Genomic DNA, 26,329 nt, shown 5'->3' with positions numbered 1-26,329 from the left:
CATACCAGATGAAGGAAACATGCACATGCTACTAGATGAGGGGAATATCCAGACACTATATGAGGAACCATGCACTTATTACATGAGGACAGCATAAACATTTTAGATGATGCAAACATGCACATTCTAGATGAAGGAAACATGTACATTCTAGATTAGAGAAACAGGTACATACCAGATATGGGAAACATGCACATGCTAGATGAGGGAAGTGGCACATACCACATGTGGGAAACATGCACATACTTGATGAGGGAAACATACATACACCAGATGAGGAAAGCAACACATACTAGATGAGGGAAACATGCACATATTTGATGAGGGATAGCTATACAAGCCAGAAGAGGGGAACATGCATATACTAAATGAGGAAAACATACACATACTGGATATTGGGAACTATCCACATATTAGATGAGGGAAACATGTACATACTTAATGAGGGAAAGCAATACATGCAAGATGAGGGAAACATGCATATACTACATGAGCAAAACGTGCACATACTTGATTTTGGGGAATATCCACATACTAGATGAGGAAAGATGCACATACTTGATGATGACTGGATGCACATTCTAGATAATAGGCAAACATGCACATTCTAGATGAGGGAAACAGGCACATACCAGATGAGTGATGTGGCACATACTAGATAAGGGACACATGCACATACTAGATGAGGGAAATATACACATCCTAGATGAGGAAGGCAGCACATACCAGATGAGGGAAACAGGCACAGTCTGCATGAGGGAAACATGCACATACAATATGAAGGAAACATGCATGCATACACATACTAGATGAGGGAAGCAGAACATACCAGATGAGGAAAACACATACCAGATTAGGTATACATGGACATTCTAGATGAGGTTGTTGTTGTTGTTGTTGTTGTATGGTTTAACGACCTTTTTCAGCACAAGATAGGCTATACATGGCGGCCAGTATAACTGGTGGAGGAAGAACCCTGGAAAACCCCGGGAAGAACCACCGACCCACGAGAAGCTACTGGCAGGCTTTCTCACGTACCCACGTTAGCCAAGCCTGAGACTCGAACTCATGCAGACAGAGGTGAGATGGCAGTGATCCATAACGGTAAGCGCTTTAGACCACTCGGCCTCTAGATGAGGTAAACATGCACATTCTTGATGAGGTAAACATGCATATTCTAGATGAGGGAAACATGGACATTCCAGATGAGAGAAACATACACATACCAGATGATGGAAACTTGCACTTTCTAAATGATGGAAACACACACATATTAGATGAGGAAAGGAGTGCATACCAGATGAGGGAAACATGCACATACTAGATGAGGGAAATATCCAGACACTAGATGAGGAACCATGCACTTATTACATGAGGACAGCATAAACATTTTAGATGAGGCAAACATGCACATTCTAGATGAGGGAAACATGTACATTCTAGATTAGAGAAAAAGGTACATACCAGATGTGGGAAACATGCACATACTAGATGAGGGAAACATAGATACACCAGATGAGGAAAGCAACACATGATAGATGAGGGAAACATGCACATACTTGATGAGGGATAGCAATACATGCCAGATGAGGAAAACATACATATACTACATGAGGAAAACATGCACATACTGGAATTTGGGAACATGCACATACTTGATGATGACATGATGCACATTCTAGATAATCATGCAAACATGCATATTCTAGATGAGGGAAACAGGCACATACCAGATGATTGAAGTGGCGCATACTAGATAAGGAACACATGCACATACTAGATGAGGGAAACATACACATACAAGATGAGGGAGGCAGCACTTACCAGATGAGGGAAACATGCACATTCTGCATGAGGGAAACATGTACAGACAATATGAAAGAAACATACACATACTAGATGAGGGAAGCAGAACATACCAGATGGGGAAAACACACACAGTGAAGATGAGGGAAACATATACATTCTGTATGAGGGAAGCAGCACATACAAGATGAGAGAAATATGAATATCCTAATTGAGGGAAACATGCATATACTAGATAAGGGAATATGCACATTCAAAATGAGGGAAACATGCACATTCTAGAAGAGTGAAACAACACATAAAAGATGAGGGAAATATGCACCTTCTAGATAATGGACACATACACATATTAGATGAGGGAAGGAGGACATACCAGATGAGGGAAACATGCATATACTAGAAGAGGGAAGCAGTCATACCATAGGAAGGAAACATGAACATACTAGATGACCCGGCTGTAGAATGTCCATCATATTCCATGAAAAACGATGGAAAACGCTGGAAAATTCTAGCATGGAAAACGCTGGAGTATTTGGACTAATATTCCAGCCTCTGTCCAGGGTAGGCTGGAAAACCCTGAACAATTCTTGCATGGAAAACGCTGGACAATTCTAGCATGGAAAACGCTGGAGTATTTGGACTATTATTCCAGGCTATGTCCAGGGTAGGCTGGAAAACCCTGGACAATTCTAGCATGGAAAACGCTGGAAAACTCTAGCATGGAAAACGCTGGAGTATTTGGACTAATATTCCAGCCTCTGTCCAGGGTAGGCTGGAAAACCCTGGACAATTCTAGCATGGAAAACGCTGGAAAATTCTAGCATGGAAAACGCTGGAGTATTTGGACTAATATTCCAGCCTCTGTCCAGGGTAGGCTGGAAAACCCTGGACAATTCTTGCATGGAAAACGCTGGAAAATTCTAGCATGGAAAACGCTGGAGTATTTTGACTATATTCCAGGCTATGTCCAGGGTAGGCTGGAAAACCCTGGACAATTCTAGCATGGAAAATGATGGAAAACCCTGGACAATTCTAGCATGGAAAATGCTGGAGCATTTGGACTAATATTCCAGTCTTTATCCAGGGTAGGCTGGAAAACCCTGGACAACACTAAAATTTAGCTGAAAATTGTTGAAATATTTTATGAAAACGAGATTTTTAACAGTGATGCAACTTTTATTTGATGATAATTTCAAGAAGAACATGATCCAAATTACCCCAACCAACTCCTTGTATTGACTGTGATGTTTAGTAACTTTTAAACAAGGAAACAAAAATTAAAAACTATACTTGTCACTGGTAGCTTAATAGCTTGTGCACTAGTATTCAGTAGACAACATGGCTTAAGTTGTCATAAATATCGCTACACTTCTACTGGTGTGTCATAAAATCCAGATTACTGGCTCCTTAACATCATCCGAGTTTCTAAAAATATGTTCTCTTACTCTAGTTATAGTTTGAATTTATTCTGAAGCAATCTTAACAACAAAATAACAGAAATTCACGTTAATTTCTATCTCAATTTTAATGAAAAAAATTTAAAATATTTTTTTTTACACGTGTTGTTTCATAGTTCATTCACCACATTTCTTATTTTTCTGTTGTCACCACTGGAGTCTGTGGAAGTGATGGTACTCTTGATGGTTTAACCAAATCGCAAAGCTTCCGTCTTACCATCACCTCCCCAATGTTATACTTCTCCTTCATGATTTCTGAAATACAAATCATTGTATATTAATGAATAGAATCAAGCAAGATTTCAAATTTATTTCAATCCCATATATATATATATAGAGAGAGAGAGAGAGTGAGAGAGAGAGGGGAGTGAGAGAATGAGAATTATGCCTGAAACATTTCATGCAATTACAGTACTTTTACAATCCCTGAGGTTGGTAATTGTAATGAGGCACTTGGCTTGATGACTAACTTGATAGGCTTAAAAACCTGTGGTTTCCATCACAAATTAAACTGGCTACCTAACTGCTCCTGTGGTCTAAGTCTAAGTGGTTAGAGCGCTGCTACGGGTGTGACAGGTCACAGGTTTGAACCCTTAACTGAGTCATACCAAAGACTTATTAAAAGAATGGTACTATTAGCTGCCTTGCCTGGTGCTCAGCATTAACCCTTTACCTCATGCAAGCGTCTTTTGATGCCTCTACTCCATTCACATGGAAGCGCCTTTTGACGCCTGCTGTAAACATCAGCCATTTTAAGCTGGTTTTCATAGCGCCACCTTCGGGGAAAACCCCCATTTAGATACTACATTCATTTCTGTGAATGACAATTACATCAGATCACGTGGTCACTGTTTATGCCCTGGTCGATATCTGCTATTTAAAGTAACTGGGTCATAATCTCCACTCTCCAAAATGGAGGTCGCGGATTTCATTCAGTACTTAACGAAGTTTTCACGATTAGAATCAGAACTACGAAAGATTCAGTAACTTAGGTAAAGGCTCTGATACTGATGCAAGCAGCAATTAGTTTTCATAAATTATCAAATTCAGATGACTTAGTGATGTAGATGCAGACGACAAATTGTAAATTTCAAGTATGAGAAATGGCAGCTACGATTGGTCACGCGGCCTCACTGACATGACGGTGAATGAGTCCTCTCAAGATTTTAAAGCACGTAAAAAATTCTTCAGTGAAAAATAATTACGCAGCTATAACAATCAGACTTTTAATCTTAAACTGTTCCACACATAATAGATGTGTACCAAAAATGTAAAATGGTTACAATTGCTGTTTAACATAAAATACACTACATTGCTTAACAGTTAACAGGCAGGCCTATGCATATGGAGTCGAATAGGTAACAGGTGCTCTATTTAATGCATGCTGCACTTTGTAATTATGCTCATTAAGGTAAACAGTTAAGAGGTTAGTGTTAGGACTGGTCAACCTGGTGTCAAGATAATGTGAATGGGTGGGAGACATTATGCTACATGTCTGTGGCATGATATCCCAGTGCTAGACATCACTATAAATTGCCACACTGCAGACATCGTAGTGATGTGACTAAACATTTGTTAAAGCTACGCTACTAAACATCTGAATCACGCACACACAAACTGGCTACCATATACATGCAGTTGTGATTATACCATTTAAACTGAAAGTAGATTTACATTGTCCATTTGAATATTGCCTGTCTACACTATGTTTCAAGTAGTAGTTGTGTATACGTTTAAATTTCATAATAATGTTCCAGCCTTAGTTCATAAAAAAATTTTGTTACAATTTGGCATATATTTTGTCATAGGTTAACAAAGTTTAAAACGCATGGTTAATAATTTAAAATATACCATAAATTATTTGAATTCTGGGCTGGTCTTGGAGAGGTGGCCTTGTGTGTGCTTATTATTGGCTCTTGCCCCAGTTAGTGTCTTGCCAATATATTCACCAGAGCTGTACAGCATTCTGAATATTTATTTAGCAGCTTTGTTAAAATCCAAAATTTGACATATTTCTGCCTCATGCTGGGTGTGAAAAACAATTTAATCCAAATTTTCACCATGATGATTCATATGCACTAAGTTTCTGATATATTTACTTATCTACATACACAATTCCAGGTTACAGCTAATGTTCTAGACATGTGAATTTGAAACAAATGTGGTATTACCTCTTGCTTGCTTAATTCAAAATTAAAAGATTGAAGAATTTCAATGAAGCTGTCGCCATCAAGTTGTTTACATAACTGTGCCTTGCCACTTTTTTTCTGAAATTAAAGGACACAAACTAAACAAGTATTTTTGGTGAGGAAAATTGATAATCATTTCCAACAGTTTACAACTGTACATTCTTATTAATTATACAATAAGTTACTATTAAATATTACTGAAATGGCTGAATATAAATTGGATAGACAGAAACAAGCCATAATCTGAATTGAAGATTAATTGGAAAAGAGATCTACCGGTATATTTCCGAGTCACAGTCTAAAATTAATTAAAACAAATATAACTTATTGCTACAAATAGCACACTGTCTGGAAAATAATAACGAAAACGTAAAAAATACAAATACCAGTGACATCATTAATAATATCAAGGGTGAATAAAATTTAAATGAAATTTACAATTTGGAAATGTATATTCGCAAGGCCGGCACGTACCAACTTTTTTGAAAGACAGACACGAGATGACTGGTCATTGTGCATTAGGATAAGTAAAAAATGTTGCCAATTATGTAAACAAAGCTTAAAACATAACACATACCTTTCAATATCCTTACAAGTTGACGTTTAATTTATCAGTCTTCAAACAGCATAAAAAAATGAAATTGTTCCATAGGATATATTTCGTAATAGCTTTCCGTAAATTTACGTCACGCGAAGTCTTTCGCAGCTAAGGTACTTGGCGGCCGTGCAAATAATTTTGCTACAACTGGACTGAGTAATGACTTACCTGCTATTTTCGCAATAATACACTCATGGTATCTCTTGAATCCACGACAAACCGCCATCACTTTCTCTCCCGTGAGATATTCCTTCATTTCTTTTCGTGGCGAGTGTACATCAGCCATATAGATTATGCCTCCCTGAATGGGACGATCATTCACCCATATAACCAGTGATATTTCTGGTTCAGTGGTCATCTTAAAATCCTGGGATATTTTATATTTTACAATTTCAATGACACTCCAATCGAAAATTGCGCCCAAATTCTAGACTGGTTATCCAAAGCGTTTTACGGTGCCAAATTTGGAACCAAACGTTACAGAAACGGTTTTTTTTTTTTTTTCTTTTTACAGAAAATTTGGTTCTAACGCATGAAATCGAAACATGCCGGCTTTTTCAATGTAGTAATTGGTTAAAAAAAATAAGTTCATAATTTTATATCCCATCATAGTCAGCTTCATCAGCCATCATCATACGGAACAACCTCGGCTATTTCTGCGTGACAAAAACGTGACTCCGATACGTGAAGGCGAATACTTGACAGAAAAATCAGACATTTTGTTCTCTTTTGATTTACGATTTATCTAAAGAGTTAATATCTATACATCGGATACCAACGCCGTGATTTGGATATGTTGGGGAATGATTGGTTTACATTAAAGTGGTTTTAGAAGACAAAGTTTACGACCAAGAGGCAATATTGTGTCGAGGTGTGGAACACAAATGGAAAGACAACACAAATTGGACACCCAAATATTATAGGTGAGTATGAAATAAACGGAGTCTCGACTTTATCTCGTTTGCCCAAGTATAAACTGACTATATGATTAACCGCCCAACACTATATATGTATTACTGATAATTAAATTGTAAGCAAGTATTTCAATAAATGTGAAAAGATATACAAGGTCAAAAACAAGTTTCCTTTTGCACCAGTTTTAAAATTAGAGTAGGTATTTTTGTTTTTCAATATATATGTATATATAACTTTCAAAGCAACCTAATTTGTGGAATTTTATTTTAACAGCCATAACCTTGTAATTGTTAGTCTTGGAAATGTTAACTCCAGTGATACATGTAAGCCCAACAGGGACTGCTCTGGTATTATGATAAAGTTGTGAATTTCTTGAGTATTTGTAGATCTAGTCCAAAAAGGTCTTTAGGTTACTGCTAAATTTTCAGACTGCTACAGCAGCAGGGAAGTTCTACAGACCAGACTGTTCCGCCAAAATAAAGCCTCCTACGAGAACTTTCTCCGTAGAAGCCTCAGATTTCAAAAATAACGCTTCCTACAAAAATTAATTTGCGTAAATTCACCCCCGAGTGCAATTTTTGTGAGCAAATTCGATGATTCTGGACAAGTAAAAAACGAAGATTTTTTTTTTGGGGGGGGGGAAATTTATTCTGGTGTCGTGGAGTTTGTCAAGATTTGGCTGCGGATCCTAATTTTACGTCGCATTAAAACAATATAGTTGAAAATAATATGAGTCCGAAAGCTAGTACAGTTGGAGAGCCTCATTCTGCCAGATTAGCGCGAGAGCAGTTAGCGGCATTAAAGAAGCTTATCCCGACAAAACAATTATTTAAGAGAAATGTTCGTGGTTACGAAGATGTGCAACATGGAATCTCCGAGGTATCGTCGAAATGGTTGAAGCCAGTTACCGGAACAATCGAGCAAGTTGTATTTGGTGACGAAAAAGATCCAGATACCAGGAAAAGGGGAATTTTTCCCATGTTGAAAGGTATTGAGGAACAATCACGAACATTACCCGAGCGATTAGCAATAGCAGCAGCAGCACAACAGGGGCAACTTGCAATTGATTCTGGAGCAAGTAAGGGAAAACCTGGAAGAGGAAAACCTGTAATGATAAAAGGGAAGTATAATATCGATAATTTAAGAGAAAATTTCACCGATGAGGGATGGGAAATAATATCACAACCGCTCTCGACACTGTATAACATAGATGAAATTGGCCAATTTGCGGAAGATTATTTTAGCAATCGAAATACATTTCTGACTGCAATAGGAAAAAAAAAATATGCAACTCGCGACAGTTGGTATGACATGGTATATAAAGTTTACACAGAAACAACATCAATAAGGAAGGTAACGGATCCGCGTTACAGGAGATATATATCTACAGCAAGAGATACACAAAGATATAATATGCAGCAAGCGGAAGAAAGAAAACAACAGGAAAAGGAAGAAAAGAAGAAAGCGAAAGAAAGAAAACAACAGGAGAAGAAAGAAAAAGCTAAAACACAGAGAAGAAAAGTAATACCACAGGAAGAGGATATTCAACCACAGAAACCAATAATTCAACTAGAGGAATTAGGAGCTAGACCAAAAGAAAAAATTACACCTCAGAAAAAAGAGAGAAAATCAAGAAGGAAAAAAGAAGATATTCAACCACAGGAAGAGGATATTCAACCACAGAAACCAATAATTCAACTAGAGGAATTAGGAGCTAGACCAAAAGAAAAAATTACACCTCAGAAAAAAGAGAGAAAATCAAGAAGGAAAAAAGAAGATATTCAACCACAGGCACCGATAGTTAAACCAGAAGAACCTAAAGAACAATTTCCCGAAGATATAGGAATAAAGGAAGAATATAAACTTCCTCCAAGATTAATTGATACTAGAATATCCGCTGATAATTATTTGAACAAGAACTTTTTGTATTTACTCAGTAACGATGATTCAAGAATTCAGATGGCTGCGGATAATTCTCTGGAAAATAAAAGATTATTTTTGAAAAAAGATATTGCTGATAAAGTCGAAGAAGTTGATTGGCTGGCTATAATTTATTTTGGTAGTTTAGGAAAACCAATAAAATATTCTGATGAAAATTTTACAAAATTTTTATCGGATGTTGGTAAATACAAATCATTAATAAAACCGAAAGAGAGAGTAAGCCATTTACTTGATCCGGAAATCATGAGATCCATATCTCAATATTATTCGTCTGATTTGCCAAGGCCATTTCCATCATTTCTTCTACAAGAACCAAAGTCAGGAAGCGGATATACCATTTGCCCTGATAGTGTTGTCAACGACGTATCTCGCCTCGAGGTATTAATCGGAGGAAAACGAGCAGGAAATAACTCTCGCGAAATAATCAACGAAGCCTCAGATATTTGTCAGCGGTTATTCCGCGGTGGCATCATTAATTCTCACATTTACAAGGAACTTGTCGATGAGCTCATCGATTAAAACAACACAATTGAAATAACATGATTGTTCACAAACATCAGCGCAGACCCAAACAGGTCCGCATAGTAAACTCTAGATTGCCCGTGTACAAATATATACACGGCAATGGATTCGGCGATATCATTGGAAGTCTCGTTACGCGAATAATACCTAAAATCGGACCCGTGATCAAACAGTTCGGGTTAAAAGCAATAGGAAAGATCGGCGAGACTGCTATCTCTGGTATCGGTAATTTGGCCAGCAAGGGTTTCAATGCTGTCAAAAGTAAAATATTAAATTTAATGCGCAAAAAACAACCCGTCAAATTACCTAGCACCAGAGAAATGCCACCCGAAATCAGCAAAGCCATAAACGACGCGGCAAATAAAAAAATAAACGATCTAGCGCAGGAAGTTGCTAAGACAAATCTAGCACAGGAAGTTGCTAAGACAAATCTAGCGCAGGAAGTTGCTAAGACAAATCTAGCAAAGGAAGTTGCTAAGACAAATCTAGCAAAGGAAGTTGCAAATACAAGCTTCATTTCAGGCAGCGGTCTTCGTTTTAGATGATATTCTTAATAATAAATGTTCGCACAAGTGTGAAATGAAGTGTTTGACATGGACGAGCCTGTAGGTAGAGACACATCCGTGCGGGATTTCCAGTATTTCTCGTACGACGCAGTTGACCCAAATACACCTAATCGCTTGGAAATTCAAGTCCACGATACAACAAGATATTTTCTTCCATCTGAGGCATATATCGAGGTTGTTGGGAGAATTGTGAAAGACGATGATACCAACTATGCCGATGATTTTGGTGTTGGGTTTGTCAACAACGGCATCATGGCATTATTCAAGAGCGCCACTTACATGATCGACGGAAGAGAGATCGAATCAATTACGGACAACGTTGATATAGCAACGACGATTATAGGCCTAGCGAGATACTCGGATGATTTTACCAGGTCAGCCGGTCCTAGTATGATGTTCGCCAAGGATAATTCCGATGACCCTGAGCATTCCCCGTATGATATCGGCCAACCGGTAACCGTCGCTGGCGCTCCCGCTGATGTTCGTTCAGTGATGATCGCCCCCAATAACAATTACAATCTTGGATTTGCCACGAGAAGAGCTATGTTAAAGGGAAATGAACGAAGATTTTCCTGTGCAATTCCGCTATCTCACATTTTTGGATTTTGCAGGCATTTCAGAAAAGTTATTTACGGAGCAAAACATACGATAACTTTCGTTCGAGACGCTGCTGGCAGTAACAAAGCCATCTGGCGAGATCCTGGTGATGCAGGCAAGGTAATCCTAAACAAATTTACCTTGTGGATGCCAGCGATAGTTCCATCGATGCTCGAGGAAGAAAAATTATTATCATTCATGAATCAAGGCGGAAAATCCGTCATGTCCTGGTTGACAACGATGACCGACTCCTGCGATGTTAATATCAACGGAATATTTACCTGGCGAATTGCGTCACAACAGGGCGCTTCGGCACCTAGACACATCTTTGTTGCTCTTCAAAACGCAAACAGATACGATCAAAATCACAGTCACATGATATTTGATAAGTTCGAGGCAACAAACGTATCACTAAGGATAAACGGGCAACAAGAACCATCGGAGGAAATATCGATTGATTTTGAAAATTTTTCGACTGCCCGCGCGTATCATCGTTTGTTAAGTTTCATGGGCCGCGATCAAAATATCGATACCGGATTGCAAATATCACAGCTGGATTTTAATACTCGCTATCCCATCTATTACTTTTCCTTGGAACATCTCGACCTGGTAAAACAATCCGTCGTTGATATCCATTTCAAAGCCAGAATTAACACAGGTGGAAATGCAAGAGCCATCGCGGTGATTCTCGGTGATAGAACAATGATCCTGGAAGGCATCAGTGGTAGAATGAGAATTATTGACGCTCCTGTCGAGAACATGTGACAAATTCCAAATTTAGATTAAGCGATTATTAATATGCCATACGAACACGTCAGTGTAACTCTGACCCCGGGTCAGATAAAAAAGCTCCAATCAGCGATATCAAAGCGATGCGGTTTGAAATTAACCCTGAAAAACGATCAAATTCAGGGTGGGCCTAACAAACTATCGCTAACTAAAGGTCAACGTGAACGATTTACCAAGGCCAAATCAGCAAATTCCGGTGTTCATGTGAGCCTTTCCATAGGCGCCATCAGAGACATGGTTAAAACAGGCGGATTTCTTCCTCTATTGGGGCTAGTGAAAATGGCTCTTCCGGCGATTGGAAAGGCACTAGGATTGGGCGCGCTCACAGGTATAGGTTCCCAATTAGGTTCCGCATTAACAAGTAAAATTACCGGAGGGAGATACGGTAAAAAAAAGGGAAACGGCCTTTATCTAAGACGCCCCCCGTACGGATCCGGCCTAAGATTAGCACGGCCTATTCAAATTTAGATCTACTTAGCGAAGCAAAGAACAAAAAAATAAAATTTTTCAGAGGCGTATTTATGCGGGATCAACTACCAGAAAAACCAAACCCTACCGAGACAGGAATAATAAATCTCGATAAAAATACCGGCCCTGGCACGCATTGGGTTGCCTACGCGATTAATCCTCGCGAAGTTATTTACTTTGACTCGTACGGATTAGCACCACCAAACGAATTTATCAACTACGTGTCTTCGCTGAGACTTCCGATTTGGTATTCGACTCTTCCAACGCAGACATTAGCGGATCCACCGATATGCGGCCCGGAGTCAATTAATGTTCTTGACGCAATTTCAAAATCATCCGGTCCGTATCACAAAATTGTATTTGAATACGCCGTAGATAAATATCATGGTTGACATTTATGGTAGATCCCTCTACAGGAAGGAAAAAACAGAAACAGGCGACATCGATACATCAAAATTTGCAACCAAGAGTGATATTAACAATCTCCTATCGCTGTCAGAAGTAGATCCTGGCGAAGTTGCTGTTTTTCAAAATACCGAGGGAAGATTACACACCAGCAACGTGAAAATAACTGATATAATCAAGCGAGAAGAATATAATGATCATATCAGTCAATTTACTCGCCAATCGGAGATGGTATTAAAATATTGCTGATATCGTCGATATTATCGCGGAGTTCCCCCCGAAGACTGATATCGCGGATATAAAACAAAAAAATAGCGAGTTATCAGCGGCGATGCTTCTAAAGGCCGATAAAGCATTACACGACGATCTTCAGGACAGAGTGACAAAAAGATTTAACAAACTAACTAACGATCTTAAAAAACTCGAGGAGGTATCAAAAAATCTCAGTAAAAAACTCGACGAGGATATAAAAAAATTCATCGATACCTCCTCAACTACACACAGCGATCTCATCGAGAGAGTAAAATCCATCAACGAGGAAATTACCAAAATAAATATCTCGTTGGGTCAGAGAACAACAATCGACGATCTCAACAAAAAAATCAGCGAGGAAATTAATAAACTCAGCGATCTTGTTGTTCCCGAATTTACCAAGGGGTTTAACGCGGCGCGTAAATCGACAGATGAGAAAATAAAAAAAATCAACGAGGATATTACTAAAATTAACGATGAAATTAACGTGGTACGTGAATTAGCGCGTCAAAAGGTCGATACATCAGTGTACGGCGGAGAAATTCGAGATTTAAACACGAAACTTCTCGACGCAACTACAAAAATTAGCGATATTAACACAAAAATATCGTCAATGAATCTTGGAAGATTTGCGCGTATTTATACACCAGTGGAATTAATGACAGAAGATACTAGTTATTTTATGCCACTTGTGGTAGAAACAAAGGGAGTCACATGGACGCCCCTTGGAAATCTTGATACTTTTGTCGCGCCGTTTGATGGCGTATATCGAGTACAATATATTTCCAAGATAAAATTTAAGGTAACAACCAGATTTCATGAAATTCATGAATATTATCCTGGATTTTTTATTATTTCCATGGAGAAAAATGCCAGGGAAATATTTACAATAGAACCACCAGATAGAACCACGACAGAACCAACGCATTATCATGCAATATTCGAATATTTATCCAGATAGACTACAATTGTTGAGATAATTAACTAATAAATGACAGCATCTGACTACCGTTACAATCAGGCGCGTTCATGGCAGGATTCGCTAAAAAAACTCCTCGACGAGTATCAGATAAAAATAAAGAAATACCAGCGTAGATTAGTTACCATTGATATTGCCGTGTACGCGGTATCTGCGGTAGTCGCTGGTGCGGGAATAATTTTATCCGCGGTAACAACGATAGCGCCGATCGTAGCAACGATAATAATCTCGTCAACAACGACAATCGCTGGTGTTCTCAATATCGTAGCGAAAAAGATATCCTCGTGCACGAGTGAGAAATTATCATTGTACAAAAACAAATTATCCCAGGTCAACGACGCGTATTCGAAATTATCATCGTTACTTTCTGAAAGTCTCAACGATGGCGTTATCTCCGATCCAGAATTTTCGGCAATGATCAGTATTTACTCGGAGATTGAACAAATGAATATCAATAATGTCCGAACTAGCCCAGATCGTGACAAACACGACACCGCCGACAACAACACTAATATCGTTAAGCTCAACCAAGCCTGAATTTAGTATTAATTTTTCAACACCAATCAGCGTCAAAGAAATTGCGTTAACACAATTGCGTGTCTACAATAGCTGGCCCAATGTTAGATCGAAATCATTTGGCAAATTATTATCAAATAATTCGCTTGTTTTTGCCAACAAAAACAAACCCGATGGAACTCCCGATTGGATCGTCGTTGGTATACCAACAGGCAGTTACGAAATTGAGCAACTACGTAAGGAATTTACCAGTAGAATATCAAATATAACCGGCGATGCTACCCCGGGAATAAAGATATCCTCGCACGATCCAACGCTGTCATCGATGATAGAAGTGAAATCACCGTACATGGTAGATATTTACCAATCATCGATTAGGACCATATTAGGTTGGCCTGAAATCGCACCTCTGGCAAAACCAGAAAAACCAGATTTTATTATTCCAGGTTGGCACGAGGAAGCTCCTCCAGAGCAACCGGAGCCAAAAAAAATCAGATTTTACTACTGATGAGGTATGGAGGCAAGATATCAAACACAAGCCTCTGATCGATAGCGCCATCAACCTCATAAATAACCACAAATTTAACTGGGTAATGTTCGCTTTTACTTTTATTAACGAAAAAATTCTCTCGTGGTTGCCTCTTCCTAAAATTCCCCCCGGTGTGAAAATCTTGGACGCTACCCACATTAACAGGATAATAGCCCCCATAGACGGTATCTTGGTAAGAAGAACCCTCGACGAATTTATTCAAGAACATAAATTACAATTAAATTTATTGCGGGAATCCTTTCATGAATGCATCCTAAATAAATCAGGCTCATGTAGCGAAATTATCAAACGCGTGAAGATTTTAAATCAACTCGCGAATGATGTTGAATATTATCATGGTATGTTTATTCAGGCGATAGTCGACGATATATCAATTGCCGATTATGTTTTTCCTATTAGCAAATTCGAGTTGATCAGAAATTCAGGAGAAAAACAAAAATTCATGAGAGTATTTGGATTAACCGAGGAAACGCTACCAAATTTCAAATTTCCCAATTCTGATGCTGATAAATTGAGAAAATCCGTCACTGATACCATCGATGATTTATTTCCGAAGTTACATGCCGCGTGGACTAAAAAAATACAATCAGAATCGATTCTCAAACACAATAACGATCCCGCCGGGCAAGGGCGGCATATCTCGCCGGGTATCGTTAACATAACGGAGGTTATCGCGATTTATCTTCACGCGGATGTCGTTGAAGGTAGCTACAACGCAGATGCGTCTGTGTCAAATCAAGCACAGCAGGGATTTATCTTGTATTCGTTTTCACCTAGCGCATCTCCTGGTTATTTGATAATAAAAGAACCAGTAAATCCGTTTTACCTGCGATGCCACAATCGATTATTGTCGAGGATAAATTTCAAACTAACGGATCAGAACGGAAATTTGCTTGATATACGCGGGGAAACGCTAAGTATCAATCTGGTGGTAAAATCGTGAGAATCGCAGATTCTGTCTGCCAGGGAAAAATGGGCCAAAAAAAATAAATAAAATCCAGGGAAAATTTCAAAATTAGTAAAAAATTTTAATTTTGATGGGGTAAATACCCGTCAAATTGTGCAATTTATATAATTTCGTAAATCCGTTGGGGTAAATACCCGTCAAATTGTGCAATTTATATAATTTCGTGAATCTGCTGGGGTAAATACCCATCAAAATTAAGAAAATTGCATAATTTCAGTAAATAAATTATTTTGGTAAATAATAAAAAAAAATTAATAAAAATCAGAAAAATTAAGAAATTTGCGTAATTTTATGTTTTTTATGGGGTAAATACCCGTCAAATCGAGTAATTTATATAATTTCGTGAATCTGCTGGGGTAAATACCCGTCAAATTGTGCAATTTATATAATTTTATGTTTTTTGGTGGGATAAATGGTAGTCAGAAATAAGAAAATTATACAATTTCAATAAAATAAAATTTTTTTTTGTGGAATTTCTTCAGGAAGATTCAAGAATCAGGAATCGGGGATTCCCTAACTTTACTTTCATCGACAAGTTTTTTCAGTTGTCTGACGCGCGAGCTTGTAATTTTTTTTGATTCGTATGCTTCTGATAAAATCAATCTAGCTTTTTCCACTAGCGTAGATAATTTAACAAAATCCTCGATTTGATCATCGCTGACTGTCGCAAGTGATTGGTACATCGCGATTTGGATTTTCTTTATTAATTTGTATTCTGACGGCAGCGTGTATTTATATTCGAGTTTCCCTTGAACAATCGTCTCGAATTCGGATCGGATTTTATTCGTGTCTAGATCCGATGGGAGATTTATTTTTTTTCTCAGATCATCGATAGCTTCGATGATGTTATTTATATTTTCTTCGTCCATGTTATATTAATTTTGTAATATTCAATTATTCTTCGATCTCACTTTCTGAGTCTGATATTATCGAAATATAATAAAACTCGATCCACGCGTCAGAATTATATGAAAATGTCGCGTTGATTATTCTTTCTGCCGCACGATGCACCGATGCTAGACTAATATTATAATATTTTGCAGCGGCTCTCATTGACTCAAATACAAGCTCCTTTCCTGTTTCTCGATTTACCGATTTAACCGCCTTAGCTGGTCGCCATACGCCACCCGTATTACTAAATCTTGAATTTTCACTCGGAGTTACCGCGCGAAGATTTGACAGTTTGTTGTTAAGCTTATCACCGTCAATGTGGTCGATAACCAGGCCGATTTTTATTGGCCCATGAAAACTTTCGTATATAAACCTATGACAAAGATAATTTACTCCACTAAAGTTATGTGCTATGTAACCAGATTTATCGACTCTACCAACACGATTCTTCGTTTTGATATTTCTGACGATACCATCAGATGATGACTCGTAACCCTCGATGGTTGGGTGTGATCTAAACTCGTGTGTGATTGTCATTGCAGGAATCGTCGATTTCAGATTCATTATATAATATTTATCTGTCTAAATCATAATTTGCTTTGAATCGATTAATATAATCTTCTTCGCATGTTATTATCGACGAGGATCTTTTTTCGTAATATCTCCGTAACTCCCGATAATTTTTCCCTCCACAGGATAAACACAATCGAGTTTTTCCTCGCGTGCCAACTTGGCAAACTAAACACCGCTGTGGTCCTTTACTGCCACGTCGAATTGCATATATGTGAGCACCACAATAATCACCTCTGCAGGATTTGTCACATGATTTTGTTGATCCGATTGGTATCCACGAACATTTATTCATTATAATTTAGATATTTGTCTAAAATATAATAATGGATGCATTTGATCTTGATGAGGCAGAATATATTATACCTGAGGTCGATCGTGCCAAGAAGGAATTTTTCGATGATGGAGCGGTTCACACTTGGTCGACATGGAAAACGAACTCTGTTGATGCTACGATGAACCTGGAACGGGCCAAGAAGATAATCGAGCATATAAAATCCGAACACAAAGAAGAGCGATTTATCTTTGGAATAAAATTTATTGCACAAATGCCTGACGACACTTGGATTATTCGCGATAAACGAGATCCCGTGCGTGGCAGTAAGAAAAACGTCATTCTTGATAAAAATTCGAAGCCAGGATTATTATTGGGAATTGACGGTCCTTATTATGCCAGGGCATATCCATCTAGTGCAGTTGTTTATGGAATTTATCGGCTAAATAATAATCCTGACATGAAAAATCTACCTGCGATGAAAGAATCACCGATGATAAACTGCGTGGCTGAGCGTGTTATCGAGCATATGAAAAACGCTCGTCGTGGATCTGGTCTGACCCAGTTGAGGTTGGATAAAATTAATTCATGGGCGAAGACAGTTACTGATGGCGCATCGATTGACGATGTTGCTGTGTTGAGTAAGAAACTTAAATTTCCTATTACCGTGAAAACGCTATCGGGAGAAATATTATACTCGTCGCCGTATAGATCTCGAGGAGTTCCAATCGAAATTGTTGATCATAATTCACATGCGTGGTCGCAGTCGGTAATGATATTCCCGCGAGATCGTGCTGTTAAATTTTATCCCGTTGATGGTGCAAAGGACAATTCCGATGCTATGTTCAGATATATCAAAATATTAGCCGCATCTGATCCGATATCGGTTTGGTTATTTTCGAGCGAAGAAAAATACGATCAGTTTATATTGCCGCGAGGAGATATTTACCGTGATGAAAAATTGCATGAATCGATGAGAAATATCGCGGTGAAATATTCGTCAAATCCCGATTAGTTATTAACGAATTGTTTTACTGTTCCATCTGTTGCTGCTCACGCTGCCAGAGAAAGAAATTCATGGAAACCTACAAGGAATGAATTTCTCACTGATATTCAACTTAGTTGTATCGAGTATGGCCATGGCGGATTGTGGAATACCAAGTATTATTTCGAAGACATGATATCCGTTGATATGAGCGCGTGCTATCCTGGAAGTTTCCTCGGATATGGCGATTGTGCGGATTATTTTGCTAAATTTGGCCATCCCACCAACGAAATGACAAGGGTAGCAATTAACGGACCGTTGCCTGATTTTGTTATGACCGGATTCGCTTATGTTACTTCATTCGAGTTTGCTGAAAATTTACATAAAATTTGTTATATTTGGTTTGGTCGGCATTTATCGCAGCGTCGTTGGGTCCCTACGGTGTTGTTGAGATATATGCTGGATTCATCAATGTTAATATCGTTGACGGTGAGTGAGGCGATTATATCATACAGGAAACAAACTGAAGTGTGGTTGCCGACGGATTGTGAAAACGCGAAAGATATCGGAAGAAAAATAATTGGCAAATTTACTCAAGGAGGATCCGTTGATCATAAACACCGACACGCTAGGTTATTTATCAACGATGCCGAAATGGACTTTATTATTGCCGATACGGTATCGCGTGGAATATTCTGCAACAGAGAGAATATTATTATTGATGGAGTAAAGTTGGGTACCGTAATTAGCTATCTCGATGGAGAATCAGCGCAGTATACGCATTTGAGGTCTTCGATGCTAGCTTATGTGAGTATAAATTTACTGTCGATGATAAATAAATTTTCTGATATCGCGGTGAGGGTCGCAACGGACTCGTTTTATATCGATAAGAAATACCAGTATAGGCTGGATAATTTAATCGCCGATGGCTCTTGGGGAACTTGGAGGATAAAAAACGAGGATATTCTAGATTATTGTGAGGACGCCGATGTCGAAGATTGCGATAAATTTCATCGAGATAAATTTGAGGAAATATCGACGGCTGCATCTGCATTTGATCCAATTTCGCGTAACAAATTCGTTTACATGAATGGTCCTGGTGGTAGCGGTAAAACAACGCGAGCGATAAATTTATTTGCGAAATCTGATATGATCGTGTTGACTCCAACTCACAGATTAGCGCGAGAAATAAGGCAACGCGACGTTGATTCTAGTACGTATCACAGTTATTTCAAATACAGCGGTGGATTATGGGATTCGGCTCGTATGGGAAATAAATATATCAACAGAATTATAATATTTGATGAAATTTGCACAGTAAATTTAGTTGTATTAAAATTGTTCCTGATCTGGCTGGAGGGGAAAAATACCGCCGTGGTAATGTGCGGAGATCATGGCCAGCCTGATCCTATTGATGGAGAATCTCCTCACGAATGGCTCAGGAACTTCGTTGACTATTATGAGGAAATCGACGCCGATTATAGATCCGATGATATTTTACTGACTGAATTTAAGAAAATAATTCGATTACAACCGAATAAATTTCAATGCGATGTGATGAGAAGAATAATCGACGAGACTCCGATGGATATTTTTCTAAATTTGTGGCGTCCCGATCATCTGATCGTTGCTAGTAGGAAAATTGTTCGTGATGTTATTCAGGAAATGTTATTCAAGCTTCATTGCGAGAAATTTCCAACATTGCAGGTGCCGTTGTGTTACAGGCCCGCTGATACCAGGAAACAAAATATCAGTGTTACTTTACCCTGCGGAGAGGAAAAGATCTTGGTACTGAACGATATTATTCTTGTTGATATTAATCTTGTTAATGACGCGATAAATGCAGAAAAATCACCGTGGAAATTAGGCTACGCAACAACGATACATTCATCGCAGGGATTGACGGTTCACGGCCAAGTTTGGATCGTCGATGATAGAATTTCCTGGTCAAATTTAGTGTATTTAGCCGTGTCGAGAGTAAGAAAATTATCTCAGTTAGGTAGAATTCGGTTTCACATTAATGACGCTGGCGGTAGTTGAGTATCTTTCGGTATTATTTGTAATTCCTCCTTGGTAAATCCGCGTTGTGGCGCTAGCGAATCTAGGAAATAAATTGCTGGTCTTCCCGATGATCTTGTTACGGCGGATATTTTATGTGTTGTAACGCTCCAATTTGGATCGGTTGCTCTTTTTCTTCCTCCTTCAGCCTCGCCTTCTTTATATAAATACCTGACCGTGACGCTACCTAGCACAGGCGGAATTGTGGAATCTCGCTTTAGGGGTATATTTGGTTTTGTAATTGCAATTGCGGGTTTCATTGCTATTGTTCTAGTTGTCTCGTTATTTAGCGCGTTAATCACATGAGGCAATCTTGATACCCAATCATGAGATCGATTATCTTGAATAAATTCGCGCGCGTATTGGTATCCGAATAATCGTTCTGCAAGAGTTTTATTGAATCTTTCGACGATAGCTTGATTACGATGAACACCAACTATACCGCGTCGGATTTTAACATTGTTCTTTTTCATCAATGCAGTAACCGCGCCGAGGAATTCTCGTCCTGGATCAATCTGAAGAAGCTTCGGCCAGGTCAGCGGAGATCGCGAGTAAATTTTGTCAAACGCCTTTGAAATTTCCGTTGCTGTTTTATTCGATAACGGTTCCGCTTCCTTGTATCTGCTTGCGATATCAACAACCGTCAACACATACTTGTATGTGACTCCGTCAACGGTATCATGAGGAAGAAACATAAGATCAGCCTGATGAACTTCATTAGGGACACTGACAGTGAAACTCGCATATGGTATTTTCTTAGGCGGAGGAAGATATATTTGCCAGACTGCCTGTTTCGATAGCCACGATTCAGCAACGGACTGTTTTACTTTAGCGGCCTTGGCGAGTTTGGCTATTGCTGATTTTCCTCGCCAGAATCCTCGCGGAGAATAATATATTTGCTCCATTATTATTTACCAGCACCGAATACTAATTTACCTTTCATTGCGCCTTTTATCAACCAAGTTGCCAATTTTTCTTTGAAACTTTTGTCAGGAATCGCGTCTATTGCATGAATTAGCCTAATATCAGCGAGATGTCTTTGTTGTAAATCCCCGCTACGATACGCAAGATCGTGATAGTAACACGCGTTATCGATGGCGTTTACTGGATCTTCGCCGGGATTTGGTTGATTATTATCGTTGAGTCTTATATCGAGCCTTGTTCCGGGTCCGCAGTAATTGTACCCTGGCAGATGCTTTTCTCCGGGATATTTCGCCCAGGGCAACCCGGGTAGATTTTTCATGGAGGCGGTAATGTCTCCTCCGGTTCTTCTATTTTTTTTTTTACAAATCTGAACTTGCGTGTCTTACAAACTTCGCATTCTCCCTTGATTGCGTTTCTGTTGTTGCGTGTGACAATTTCGATTGGATTTATCGTAGCTGTGCGCGTGCGACACTTAACACAATATAGATCCATGTTATTCTAGTAACATGAATGTAATTGATTTTTCCGCCACGAAGAAACGCGAGCAGGTGAAACACAACGCGGTATTACCGAATTCGATAAGAATGATAATTATTGGCCCGTCTGGTTCTGGAAAGACGCAGTTGTTGCTAAATTTGATAATGCGATGGCTAAAATGGGATAAGTTGTATTTGGTTACACCGTCCGTTGATGATCAGCGTTGTTATCAAGTACTAAAGGAATTTAGCGACAATACCGACGAAGGCACAATCGAATTCATCACAGACATCAATGAAGCTCCATCAGTGGAAAATTTAGATGGCGATGTTAATAATCTTGTCGTATTCGATGATGTTATGCTGGATAAGCAAACTAATCCGGCTAGGATATTTTCGCGTGGCCGACACAAGAACACCGATGTTATTTACGTGACGCAGCGATATACGCAAATTCCTAAAGTCATTAGGGACAATTGCAATATCTTATCAGTTTTCAATGGCGTTGATACTCACACGCTGAGAAATATTCATCAGACCTGGTGCAACGGCGACATGGACATAAACAAATTCAAAAATTTCTTCAGCCGCGCCCAGGCAACACCGCACGGTTTTATCACGATTAATCTTCATGATCCGCGTAGTAGATATCGAATCGGTCTTGATCAAATTTATTCATGAGACTTGCAGCCAATCCTTTGTGCAAAGAGACACCAGAATAAATTTCCCCCCCCCCAAAAATCTTCGTTTTTTACTTGTCCAGAATCATCGAATTTGCTCACAAAAATTGCACTCGGGGGTGAATTTACGCAAATTAATTTTTGTAGGAAGCGTTATTTTTTAAATCTGAGGCTTCTACGGAGAAAGTTCTCGTAGGAGGCTTTATTTTGGCGGAACAGTCTGGTCTGTAGAACTTCCCTGCTGCTCTGCTACATATATAAGTAAAATCATAACTTAAGTAACTTAAGTCCTGGAAAAAGAAATTTTGAAAAATTTCACATTAATCTTAGCAAGATTAAAATATACACAAGTTTTACCATGAAGATGATTTTTGAACGATATGTTAATGTTTTAATCAGTCTGACTGTACAGTCTGTAAACGTTTTAATGCTGTTTATGTATTACAGGTACTGGTGTTCAGGACAAAATATATAAGCAGTCTGAAGTTAATTCCACAAAGTCCATTCCTAAAAGCACCATGTACGGGAGGAAGAGAAAACAATGGTAATTCCAGGAGTAATAGAGAGTTTTTTTACATTTTAAATAATGTCTGCAGCTGTCTCCCACAACAATGTTTATTTGTGTGAAGATAAGCATTATTCTTTATACATTTGTTCTTACCTAGTACATTCACAGCTTAACATGGCTCATATCTTAAACACAGTTTCATTACCATATCAATAATTTAAGGAATAAACAAATTTCACTATACAACACTAAGTGGAATTTTCAGAGTTCAACAAATTCTGAGTATATGGTGAAATCGTTCAGTATTTACAGACAGAATATTCAGTGTACGTGTTTGAACATAACATTCACTCTGTATGGGTTATCCAACACACCATACACAATATATGCACAATGTACACCATATTTAACCAAATCAGCCAATTACAGAAATTCCAGGAAATATCTGATCAGTATTGATTCCTGCAGAACAAGATATAATAATTTATTGTTATGCATTGTCATACTTCAGTTTTTAATTATTTAAAATGTTAAATATAATTTTTACTTTCATTTTTCTTATAATGCCCTAAAACGTTATGAAACTTGAGTTGTTTTTCTGAAAACATCACATACATTTATGAAATGTATGTTGTATCACATGTACTTTGTATGATTGAGTATATTATTGTGTATCAATTACTTGTCATTTACATGCATTCATTGTGTATCATATTTGCATTACCCACGTTTAAATGATGCATGCATTAACATTGGATTTGTCAAACTAAACCACTGTAACAGTGTAATATTAACTGTACATATTCAATTCCCACAACAAAACAATAATGTTTGAATGTTAAGATTTTAATATGAGTTATAGATGTTCACTAAAATTTGTATTTCTCATTACAGTGTTGTTGATCTAGGTGAATCCAGTTCTGTTGGTCTTGGATATTATGAAATTGGTGACTGTACGTAATACTGATCTTCAAATATAATGAGAATATCAACAGATGAACCAACTAGATATGGTGACAGTGACATGAGTTTTTCATCTGACTCAGAAGAAAGTATAGAGTTTTAATCAAGTTCAGACAATGAACAGTATCATCAGGTGAATGAAGCAACTCAGTCTTACCCATCCCATGTCACAGATCCCCCACTTTATGTCATAGCCCCATAACAAGATATATATTGTAGTGAAATCACAAAGTCTGAACATGTTATTGTCCTTGGGGCTTTGCCAACAAGACATAATTTGTCAGATGCTAAATATGTGACTTTTTGGACTTAACTCAGTTGCATCTTCCTTCAGCAAACACAGGATTGACAGTTGTCAAAGATTTGAAGGAGAAATGTGAATTCAGTAAGGAGGATCTCAAATATAATTTTTATTGTGAGATCTGCGAAAAATTGTACTCCGATAAAGAAGAAATGTGTGAATCTGGGGGCTGTACAGGTGTACATAACTAATAATTATGAGCAAAATCTCTTTGGAATGAAGTTGGCTCTGACAAGAAAGAAGACTTCCTTTCATCATCAAAACTAGGATCAAGTGTCTTCGAGAACCTATTATTGTTGTTGAAATTGGAAATGCCATTTATGGTACTGTTCTCCCCAATCATCATGAAAAGGACTAAAATGGCTCTCACCATTGCACAGCAGAATTTCATACTTATACACTGTAGTGTCAAGCTCAAGTGGTGAACAGATTTGGACATATTTATGATTTTATATGCACCAGATATTTTCTGGTCAGGATTTAACTAATTTTTCAGGATATCTTTTCATACATGTATAGTTTGTGTTACACCAACATTTTTGTATAGTGATGTTCTTTTGATAATGAACATTTAATTACATATGTGGTACATACAATAAATGATGTACTACTTCAACACTTGTAGTTTGTTTTTTTAAAGCAGGGGTCAAGTGTGTGTGTGTGTGTATGGTTTAGTTTGTTTATTTGACTTGTGTCCTCTATTTCTCAGTATATATTTATCATAGGTTTGAAATAATAGTTTAGTTTCAAGTTCAAAAATCTGTGTTACAGCGCAGTTTAGTCATGATTGCTCTTTCTTTAGGTAATTCAAAATAATTCTTTGTACCAATCTTGAAAATTGACTAAGTTCTTTTCCAGGGTTTTCCATGCTGAAATTTATCCCAAAAATTTTAAGTCCAAACTGTCCATCCTTTTCCAGGGTTTTCTATGCTGAAATTTATCCAAAAAATTCTAAGTCTAAACTGTCCATGCTTTTCCAGGGTTTTCCATGCTGAAAAAAATTCAGAGTCCAAAATGTCCATCATTTTCCAGGGTTTTCCATGCTGAAAAAAATCAAAGTCCAAAATGTCCATCGTTTTCCAGGGTTTTCCATGCTGAAAAATTTCAAAGTCCAAAATGTCCAGCATTTTCCAGGCATGTCCAGCATTTTCCATGCACAATGTCCAGGGTTTCCATGCTAAATTCTGCAGAATATTTCATTTTTCCATCATTTTCCAGGGTTTTCCATGTTTTTCCATCGTATTCCATCCTTTTCCAGAGTATACGATGGAAAAAGTACAGCCGGGGAGGGAGGCAACACATACTGGATGAAGGAAATATGCATACTAGATGAGGGAAGAAGTACATACCAGATGAGGAAACATCCATATACTAGATGAGGGAAGCAGGACATGCCAGATGAGGGAAATATGCATATACCAGATTAGGGAATCATGCACATACTAGATGAGGGGAATAAGTACATTCTAGATGAAGCAAACACACATATTATATGAGGAAAGGAGTACATGCCAGATAAGGGAAACATGCATATATTAGATGAGGGAAACAACACATAAAAGATGAGGGAAATATGCACCTTCCAGATAATGGACACGTACACATATTAGATGAGGGAAGGAGTACATACCAGATGAGGGAAACATGCATATACTAGAAGAGGGAAGCAGCCATTCCATAGGAAGGAAACACGAACATACTAGATGAGGGAGGCAACACATACCTGATGAGGGAAACATGCACATTCTAGATGAGGGAAGCATGCACATATTAGATGAAGGAAATATGCATATTAGATGAGGTGAGGGAAGAAGTACATACCAGATGAGAAAACATCCATATACTAGATGAGGGAATTAGGACATACCGGATGAGGGAAACATGCACATACCAGATTAGGGAATCATGCACATACTAGATGAGGGGAATAAGTACATTCCATATGAGGGAAACATGCACATTCTAGATGAAGCAAACACACATATTGTATGAGGGAAGGAGTTATACATACCAGATGAGGGAAACATGCACATATTAGATGAGGGAAACATACACATATTAGATGAGGGAAACTTGCACCTTCTAGATGGTGGAAACATATACATACAAGATGAGGGAAGGAGTGCTTACCAGATGAAGGAAACATGCACATACTGGATGTGGGGAATATCCAGACACTAGA

The 26,329-nt window shown here is 38.2% G+C and overlaps 1 protein-coding gene and 2 long non-coding RNA genes across 3 annotated transcripts in view; 1 reads left to right on the top strand and 2 right to left on the bottom strand.

Moving 5' to 3' along the window:
* Positions 1 to 26,329, bottom strand: part of LOC149774146 (uncharacterized) — a 136,793-nt gene that overhangs the window by 56,588 nt on the left and 53,876 nt on the right. Inside the window, exon 3 of the mRNA XM_089945852.1 lies at positions 16,076 to 16,104. Coding sequence (XP_089801978.1) covers positions 16,076 to 16,104 — 29 coding nt within the window. The remainder of the gene's footprint in view (positions 1 to 16,075; positions 16,105 to 26,329) is intronic.
* LOC149774149 (uncharacterized) lies at positions 3,130 to 7,244 on the bottom strand. The gene is made up of 3 exons (XR_016417046.1): positions 6,219 to 7,244; positions 5,435 to 5,530; positions 3,130 to 3,518 (listed from the first exon to the last, which is right to left on the bottom strand). It is a non-coding gene; the product is annotated as an uncharacterized LOC149774149 (long non-coding RNA).
* LOC149774148 (uncharacterized) lies at positions 22,758 to 24,763 on the top strand. The gene is made up of 2 exons (XR_016417048.1): positions 22,758 to 22,919; positions 23,778 to 24,763. It is a non-coding gene; the product is annotated as an uncharacterized LOC149774148 (long non-coding RNA).

The sequence above is a fragment of the Sinohyriopsis cumingii genome, unplaced genomic scaffold (assembly GCF_028554795.1).
Source record: "Sinohyriopsis cumingii isolate HCF-2022 unplaced genomic scaffold, ASM2855479v2 utg000426l, whole genome shotgun sequence".
Taxonomy (NCBI): domain Eukaryota; kingdom Metazoa; phylum Mollusca; class Bivalvia; order Unionida; family Unionidae; genus Sinohyriopsis; species Sinohyriopsis cumingii.
This window is presented reverse-complemented; position numbering and strand designations above follow the sequence as displayed.